This window comes from Echeneis naucrates, chromosome 10 (genome assembly GCF_900963305.1).
Source record: "Echeneis naucrates chromosome 10, fEcheNa1.1, whole genome shotgun sequence".
NCBI lineage: Eukaryota > Metazoa > Chordata > Actinopteri > Carangiformes > Echeneidae > Echeneis > Echeneis naucrates.
Window position 1 is genome coordinate 8,179,309 of NC_042520.1, and position 9,531 is coordinate 8,188,839.

General features: G+C 40.9%; 1 protein-coding gene across 1 annotated transcript in view; it reads left to right on the forward strand.

The window, feature by feature from the left end:
* glra4a (glycine receptor, alpha 4a) overlaps positions 1–9,094 on the forward strand; it is an 88,959-nt gene extending 79,865 nt beyond the window's left edge. The window contains exons 6-10 of the mRNA XM_029513250.1: positions 1,542–1,679; positions 1,975–2,189; positions 4,044–4,193; positions 6,263–6,373; positions 8,694–9,094. Of these exons, the coding sequence (XP_029369110.1) occupies positions 1,542–1,679; positions 1,975–2,189; positions 4,044–4,193; positions 6,263–6,373; positions 8,694–8,984 (905 nt within the window). The 3' untranslated portion in view covers positions 8,985–9,094. The remainder of the gene's footprint in view (positions 1–1,541; positions 1,680–1,974; positions 2,190–4,043; positions 4,194–6,262; positions 6,374–8,693) is intronic.
* Positions 9,095–9,531: the final 437 nt, after the last annotated feature.

Here is a 9,531-nt window from a genome sequence, read left to right on the forward strand (position 1 = left end):
TCACCTTGGCTACAGCTTGATGTTAAGAGGACATTATAGCTTTTACTGCTACTAACGCAGCCGATGCACCACCCTCTGTTCAACACGAGAAAGAGAGAAAGAGGAGGGCGATGAAAAGAGGAGTGTTATCTTCGGGGGTTTGAGAAAGCCAAGGCCAATCTTCTTTTCTGGCCTTTCATGTCATGGGCTTATATAGACATAAATAGATTCTGCCGTATTCTGACACATCAAAGCCCCATATATATGCAGCTTATACTATTTCACTTTGCCTTGAGCCATTAGTGTTCAGTAACCCCAAATCCACTTCATAAATTGCATTATAAGTGAAAAGTAAGACTAAGACAGCAAATATGTATCACAACCCTACAGTATCTACTTTTGGATAATGGCCTTCATTAGGTGAACTCCCTCTTAACACGAAGAAGGAAATTATGTGTGACCAAGTCATTCTTGTACTTTACTAAAATATTCCAGGCAAATATTCTCATGAATTTCACTTTTATTGCACCTTGAACATAACTGCCAGTTGTGTTTTAAAGCCTCTTAGCTGCAGCAAGTGGAAGAAAAGGAGACCATTTCATTATCTATTGAAGTGTCGCTTGATACAGCTGGAGGTGTGAATGACTGAGTTCTCCTCAAGAACAAGATCGGCATGTTTCAGTAGTGTTTTTTTTTGTTTTGTTTTTTTTTCTTTTCCAGGCATGTGGTACAGGATGGGATATATCCTCCTGAATAATTGATAGCGTTGTAACTCAGTCCTTAAAGGCCCCAGTAGACTTCAGGATTATTCCAATGCGTGAGGAATTCTGTGTTGTTGTTGCATGTGGCATACATTTTTAATAAACCTCTAATCAGGCACAGCTTTGAAACAGATCATGCAAATCAGCAACAAATATGCGTTTGCATTTCAAGCGAGTAAGCAAAATAATTATTGACCCATCGCGCATGGTGGTTTGTAAATGCTCTAGTAATTGCCAGCTGATGTTTTCCACTATATTGCATATGTTGTTGCACACTTTTACCCTCATGCAATGCATCAACAGGATTACACACACTAATAAGCTCAGTGGCAGTCAGCATACGCAGTGACTCCACTGTGCTAAGCAGATAGGCACTGCATGTATCTAAGGGCATGTAACCTTCAAGTGACCATGACAGCACGAACGTAGCTATGGTGTGACCTTTACTGTGACAAACATGATGGCAGAGGGGAGCTGGTAGCTGGACAGATGGGCTGAGGGCCATTACATCACCGCAGTCCTCCAAGTTTCATCCTCGTTCTCTACGAGTCTCATTAGCCAAGGTTTCTAATGTTTGAGGCACAGATTTTATTCCATACTAAAAATCCCAGTGCAAATTAGGTTAAGGAGGAGGAGGAAGTTTGTGTGGAGGCTCGTGCAGCACATGCTTTTTGACTTTTAGAAATGCATCAAAAACTGCTTTGTCTTTGTGATATGTCTTTGCAAAGCCACAGTTCACCATTTCTGCCTTATTTAGATGTCTTCTCTCTCCTTTTTATCTGCCCCATTCTTGTTTCACAGTTGGTTACACCATGAATGATTTGATCTTTGAGTGGCTGTCGGAGAACCCCGTTCAGGTGGCTGATGATCTCACCCTTCCACAGTTTGTGCTTAAAGAGGAGAAGGATTTGGGCTACTGCACAAAGCATTACAACACAGGTACATTATAAATTTCATCTTAGGTGTTGGAAAAATTGACCTCATGCTAAAAAGACACATTTTGATAGATTTTCTCTTCAGAAATTGATGTAAATGACGTAAGTGTAAGACAGTTATATATTTTTACATGTTGGGTTTTCTGCATCACTGGTGAAGATAAATGGATAATTGCACTTAAAAATAATGTAATCACTGCAAATCATATTTAGCTAATATCAATCAGTATCATTCGACAATTGAAAGACTAATTTAAAGAAAAAAAACAACAACTACCGGTTTTATGACATGTCTTCAGGTAAATTCACCTGTATTGAGGTCAAATTCCATCTGGAACGTCAAATGGGCTACTATTTGATCCAGATGTACATCCCTTCCCTCCTCATCGTCATCCTGTCATGGGTTTCCTTCTGGATAAACATGGATGCTGCACCTGCCAGAGTGGGCCTGGGTATCACCACTGTGCTGACCATGACCACACAGAGCTCTGGTTCCAGAGCCTCGCTACCCAAGGTGAGTCTCCGTACTTGTTCTTTGTAACTGGATAAAGTGTTCAGTAAAACCTCATGCAAGGAGTGAATTACCAATCAGTACGTTAACATTTTACGTTGATGCACGTTTTTGCTTCACTATCATGGCTTGTGTAGTTGTTGAAATGTTTGTTGGGCTGTGTAACTTGTTTATTGGTGTGCCTGAAAGCACAAAGAAAGTAAGTTCTGTTGATGAGCTCACATATGCTTTTCTTGCGACAAAAAAACTCCACCACCATGCCGCACATATTGAAAGAAAATGGTATCACATTAAGCCATCAGCTCAACAAAAAGGTCAGAGACCAAATAATAAAAGAATCTTTAGTCTAATAAATGGAGCAACGCTTGAGTTTGAAACTTTCACATTATTCTGACATTTTGAGTTGACATATCCCACAAAAACTGATACATCATTTAAAAAATACCTTTTCCTTTAGTTCCTGATATGCTGACAAGGAAAGCATGAGTGGCCCATGAAATGAGTGACAGAACAGTTTATTGGTTGTGCCCTCTAAAGCGGGTTAGACCACATTTACTTATGAAATGCTGACAAGTCCTGATCCAGGACAAGGCCACGGGCTAATTAGAGAGATCACAACAGGCATGTGAGGCAAAGTGAGGACACTCACGTGTAGAGCGGTGGCCGGGGGGGGCATCTACTGGTCTGTTAAAATGTGTTTTATGAAATGTTGATGAGATCCTGCATCACTGCACAAGATATTAGATTTTAGGTAACCATAGCAACAGCGCCTCTGCTATCAGTTGACTCACCAGTCGTAGATTTTGCCTGCATGCTGACCTGAGGAGGATTTTTTTTTTTTTTTTTTTAATTAAACCAGTGCTGCTGCCTTTGTCCAGGAACATCCTGTCCACATTTACACAGTTGGTACTTCTACAAATACACATGGATTCTGCTAAGTATTATCAAACTTTGTCTAAAACTACTCTCCTGTTCATGCACACTATATTAAACTGCACCATTTCACATATATTATATTGTTTCTATCAAAAAATTTGGTGGTGTTCGTGTCAGAAGGTAACTTGTGGTCATTTATCAGATGGCTCATTTTAACCCATCCTGGATTGTGAGTGTCTGAGGTACTCCTTAGACATGCGACCCCAACAGAGAAAGCCCGCTGGCACATTCAAATTCATAACCTTTTTGTGACAGTGCTAACAACTGCAGCACCATGTCACAATATTTCAAAACAGTATAATACATTAAATATTGCTATATCCCCTCTGCTTGAGCAGTAGTAGTGTCCTATCAGAGGTTCATTGTGAAAAGAGGGTATAAATAATTAAATGTATAGAGTAAAACATTTGAATTATAGAAACCCTAAAGGTTTTAAATTGGTGTTTTAACAGTGAAAGGTGACAAAGATGTGACGTCTGTAGCATGAGTATGCAGTAGAGGTGTTTATTAAAACATGGTTGATGTGTTTCCAGTGTCCACAAGAGGCTACAGTTTGCACCCAGCTGATGTGTCATTTCCTCCCCCTCTACCACCACAGCCATGTATGTATCTGTAACAGTGAGAACTGCTGCTCAATTGAGTGAAGTTTCCAGACTATGCTTGCCCAGCGTGCGTTGCTGATGTGTTGTGACACATCTCATGTACAACAAAGCCGGGGCTCTCCCCGAGTCTTTGTCGTGACCTGTCTCATGGCTATGTGTCAACTGCCCACATCCCACTGACTCATTACAATTCTAGGCCACACCAATAATGTGTGTCATTACAGGCCGGAGCTGAGGAATGAGGAGATTGTGGATAACTCAGATTATCCATCAAGCTTAGTGATTGACTATTGATGATTCTGACCTTGCCTGTTCCCAGGTGTCCTATGTGAAGGCCATTGACATTTGGATGGCAGTGTGCCTGCTGTTTGTGTTTGCTGCCCTGCTGGAGTACGCAGCAGTCAACTTTGTCTCAAGGCAACACAAGGAGTTCATCAGACTGAGGAAAAAGCAACGGCAGCAAAGAATAGTAAGTGAGAAAAACACACAGACACTCTCTCCCAGGCTAAAGCCTGTTCCAACAAGGAAAACACACACAAACACACAAGTCCTTGTCAGCCCCTATAATACTGCCTTATGGATCTTGTTATTGTGGGACAGCGTATGTTCAGGAACTGACAATATCAGCACGCTACAGCTTGCTGTCACATTACATGAGGAAGAGCTGCACTGACCTGTAAAGAACCTCTGTTATCCTACCCCCTCTCAGGGTGTTTGCTGTAGGAGCAGCCTCTTGACAAACCTCCGGAGATATCCCACTCTACTGGGACCACCCAGATTAGCATATTTGCATGTTGTGACCAGTTGTGGCCAGCATGAGAGGGACTGATAGGTTTATTTAAAGCATTGTCATTAACTGATATAATTTCATCTGGATAGATTAATAGACACAGTCACTTGGAACCTTTCAACCAGTTTCACTTCTGTGCCATGTATGCTATGTGGTTAGCAGTAGTGCAGAACTTTAGGGAAAATATGTTATTTGCCTCGAGGTAGATAAGACTGTCATCTCTCTTTCATAGACCAGCTGCCTGTTAGTGTATCTTACAAAAATCTGACAATCCAGCAGCACCCCCAAGGGTCAATGATTTATGTTATCCCTCATTTGTTCAATGTACACAAAAAAATGCCTTAAAAGCCACAGAAACTACAGCTTTACGAGACCCTGCTGCCACACCACTAACCAGAGCCAAGCCAGCAATCCACACCTCCCGACAATGCAATTTCTATTTATTAATGGCTTCCTCCACTTGCTCCAGTAAGGCACTGTAGTTATAAAGCTAATGTTAAGGAGACACTGAGTGTCATGGGTTTTTCATTTGCTGATTACACAATTAAACGTTACCAAACGGATGTCCAGATTGTGCAGAAGGCAAATTGTTACGGTGTCCAGCAGCTGCAGCCTCCAGATACTAACTATGAAGACAAAACAAGTAAAGCAGAAAAAGAAAAACAACAACCAAAGTGATATTTTTCACAACTTAACAGCTTGTTCTGGTTAAGCTTTACTTGTGATCCATAAAGCATCAATGAATAGCTTATTATGAATACATTCTTTGCTTTTGGCATCAGCCAAACATGTGTCCGGATTCAGCTCGAAAGGAAAAGAGCTTTCATTTGCCATGAAGCGTGAGAACTTTGACAGAGAGAGGCTATTCTCAAGAGAAACGGATGAGATGTCTTGAAAATCCCATTATAACAGTTAAGACTGGGCAGCCTCCCAGACCCACGACTGCCCAATCTTAACTGTTATAATGGGAGTTCGCTGTGAAGGCAGAAGAGTCCAGCAGCTCCACTGGGCGGTCTGCCCTGCTGCATTGATACAGCAGAGACATAATGATGCTCTGGAGGAAAGGACTCCCCCTGTCCACATCAGAGGCATAATTACTTCCACTGAGGACTGTGAGGTCACAAACTATCCATCTGAGAGATATTGATGCATCGTTGTGTTGTCCTACAGAGCGGGAGGGAGAGAGGGGCTGGGAATCAGATGGCGTTTACAATTCCCAGATTGGCCAGGCTTAATCAATACACCTTTTCCAGCCTTGTGTTTGGTTTAGAAAACAGCAGAAATGTCAAACTACAATAAGTGCTGCTTACCCGCATAGCCTGCCACACTACAAAAATTTAAGATTTGTAAATCCATTTATACTTTTCTCTTGAAGAGGCTCCTTGAGGATTCATTCTTCATCTTCAAAGCCAGCTCTCCAAACTTACAGTGGCAGATAATGTCCTGTATCACCGCACTCACAGCATCCCTCTAATTAAAAACTGCGAACGTCTGTTCGAGTTTGTTTGGATTTGTTGGTTTGCATCTTTAATGGTTTTATTTTTGGCATGTTTCAAGTTTTTCTTCTAAATAAAGTTATTTATTTAGATGAAGAATTGAAGACGAACCAACTATTCAAAAGAAATGCAGTAAATGCTAAAGTATTTCTCTGATAAGAGTTTTAATACTTGTGTTTTTCCTCAAAAGCTCAAATAAAAACACTAACTGCAATAACTATTTTAATTTATCTACCTTCCTTTCCTATGGAGGTGTTTGACAGTCAGCCTGGGAGTGTTGAGTCACTGCGGAAAGCAAATGACATCCCTGGTAACACTTCAGCCTACAGGAATTTGAATCAGCACTGCAGCGCCTGTGCCAGGGTAAAAAAAATTAAGTAAAATTGCCCCTTGTGTTAACCTTGACCCTCAAACCTAATTTTTGTCTGTGGCCACAGCCTCCGAAATTGATTGTGTTGTGCAGTTTTCTCTTCAAACCTGACTCTATCCTGGCATCTCTCCCGCGGCCTGTTGACCCTTTCTTCCTGATGTCTGCTCCCATGTACTGACATTACTAATGTGCTTCTAATTTCTTCCCAATTTATGACCTCTTTAAATTTCAACATGAATTCCTTCCTCTTCTGTCCTTCTTTTCTAACTCTAAAAGATTGTTGGCATTCATTTAAGACGTAGCTAACAGGTAAACAAATACTTGATTGGTTCAAATGCCTAATCAAAATAACAGTTAAACATTTTAGGATTTAAGTGTCTTTGCTCTCTGGATATTTCTCTGTTATTGTGGCACCTAAAGTCAGTATAAAGGAAACAAGGAAACAGCTTGTCTGGCTTTGTCAGAAGGTTCTTATTGATTAACACTAGACAAGACTACTTGTTCCAATATTTATGATACCAATTTTCCTAAAGGCTCATTTTAACAAGGAAGTGGCATTGATCTTCCAATCCAATTTTCCACATCATGAGCTGAAGCTGGTCTTTCACATTTAGCCATTCAATTTACACCTTAAGAAAAAACTGGCACCTGTCACTCACCCAATTTACCACACAAAGCAAAATTATAATTAGAACCAGTCTCAACTGCTCTTATGCCAACAAATCAAAGTGTGTGGTTACTGCCAAGCACAGACTAAAAACAATGAGCACCTATTATCTTTAGGGAAACGCACCATTAGATCTTTGCACATGATGTACTGTATCGTTTAGGAAGGAATAGGAGGGATAATTAAGCTGTGAAGAGCTACAGCTCCCTATCCCCTTGTTGTACAATGTAATTTGTCACTGGGGCACCGGTCAGAACAGAGAGTTAGTCACAACAAGAGAAATGTAATATGGAAGAAGTTTACAATAAATGAAGGTAGCAGCTTCGCCCTGAGCTAAACCATGAAGGTGCAAATAAAAGGCAGTTGGCACAGATTAAAGGTAGGGAAGGTTTTAAAAGGACTAAGTGAATGTACAGTGCAAGAGAAATGTAACGCTAAGAGACAGGTGTGAAATACATTAGTCACAGTGAACCTTTGACAGGAACTGGAAGTGTCTCAGAGCTGAATCTGTCCACACAGCAGTGGGTCACAAAAGTTCAGGAGAGAGCTGCCAGGGTCAGTGGAAGAGAGCTGGGGGGGCAATAAGGGGGGCACAGGGATCAGAGCTTTCAGGGCACTTCATGCTGACTACTAATCATCCAATTTAGATCCCACATCTTCACTTTCCCCTGCTAAAGTGAATCTCTCAAAGTGTCAGAAGGCTGTCAGAGTTAAGCTGCATGTCTATTAATATTCTCTTCAGAAGGCAGAACAGCGTCTCATTCAATACAAGAAAGTGCCCCGCCATTCATCAAAGCATAATGCCAGGCACAGTTTGGGTTTTTTTGGTGGAGCTCAGATCAGGATTTAGTAATGGGCGTTTTGAAAAGTCTATCATTCCGAAACTTGAAAGGAGAGATGGAGGTTAATTTTTTGATTAACTTTCAGAATTATAATTTCTTTTCTTCCCTTTAACGAAGATGCCCTCCAATTCCCCTCTCTGTGTTGCCAAAACTTCAAAAGTTTTAATTGATTAATGAAGAGTCTGTCCCTTCATGTGCCTCCCCCATGTTGCTGTTACGCACAAGGTAAGTGCCGGTTAAAGACAGCGATTGAACAATTCTGAAGGTTGTTCGTTAAAGACTCCAATATGCTTCCCAAGTGATGACAATAATGTGGCCACCATGTTTTTTTGATCAGTTATTTGTCTGTAGTTGTTCCAGTTGGCATTATTATTTTTACATAATGTAAAAAAAAAAAAACAAAACAAATCATTGCTTGTGGTGCACACCAAGAGCAGTTACATGGATTTAAAAACAGAAATTAGAAGCCCTTTCTGATGGTTACATTTGAGGTAAGCATTAAGGCAATAAATAGTGAGTTAATACATTTATTAGTTTCTGTGTTTAGAACATACAAAATACTGCCTCCTTTTACATGCAATCCCTGACAAATTTACTGTATTTAAAAATAATCCTTTTTCATGGGTGGCCCACTTCTTTTTTCTGCTGATGTCCTTAATCTGTTACACTCCACTAGCCTTTTTGTGCTGCTACACCCCAAATGCATTTGGGAATCAGCCTCCAAAAGGAAACGTGAAAAGCTGTAAGTTAATACTTGTCGACAGCGGGAGGCCAGTCAGTTTTTGCTTATGCTTGACTCCACAGGAAGAGGAACTGATGAGGGAGAGTCGGGGTTTTTACTTCCGGGGTTATGGACTGGGTCACTGCCTGCAAACCAAGGATGGTGCCGCTGTGGAAGGTGCCACTGTGTTCACACCACCACCTCCAGTGGCCATATACGACGGAGAGGTACTTCACAAGCGTTTTGTGGACCGGGCCAAGCGCATCGACACCATATCCAGGGCTGTCTTTCCCTTGAGCTTCCTCATATTCAACATCTTCTACTGGGTCACCTATAAAGTGCTGCGACACGAGGACATCCACGCAAATTTGTAAAACCCTCCAACGCCAGATGATGCAGTTCAATTAGATTTTTTTTCCCTCTCAGAACGAAAACTGCCTGTCAGATCTACACTACAATGAGGACATGTGCCAAGAGGCTGATTTGCTTTTAAAATCCACTGGTTATAAATAAAATAAAACTTTGTGCTCAGGTGTGTCATCAGGATCTCAGACGATGTGTGATGAAGAGCAAAGACGGGTTAAAGCTCCAGGGATTCAGGCTGGTGTTTGTGGTTGGCCCTTGGTTTGATTTGATTTGCCCAGATTACAACAGACACAAAACACTGATGTATTTGTTAGTTAGTGGCATTTGTTTATGAAGACAGCTCGGAGAAGTTGATGTTGAACCTGGCTGGATGAGACATATTGACTTGAATTTTGACACTTCGCATCTCTGAATGTTTTTGAAATTTAAAAAAAAAAAAAAAAACAAACAAACATTTTTTTATTACACATTTAGATTAACCAATGGTTAATGAGTTTGGGTGGGTGATGGGTCTTTATGGATATTCAAGAAGTGGTGATTATTCAGTTTAGCTAC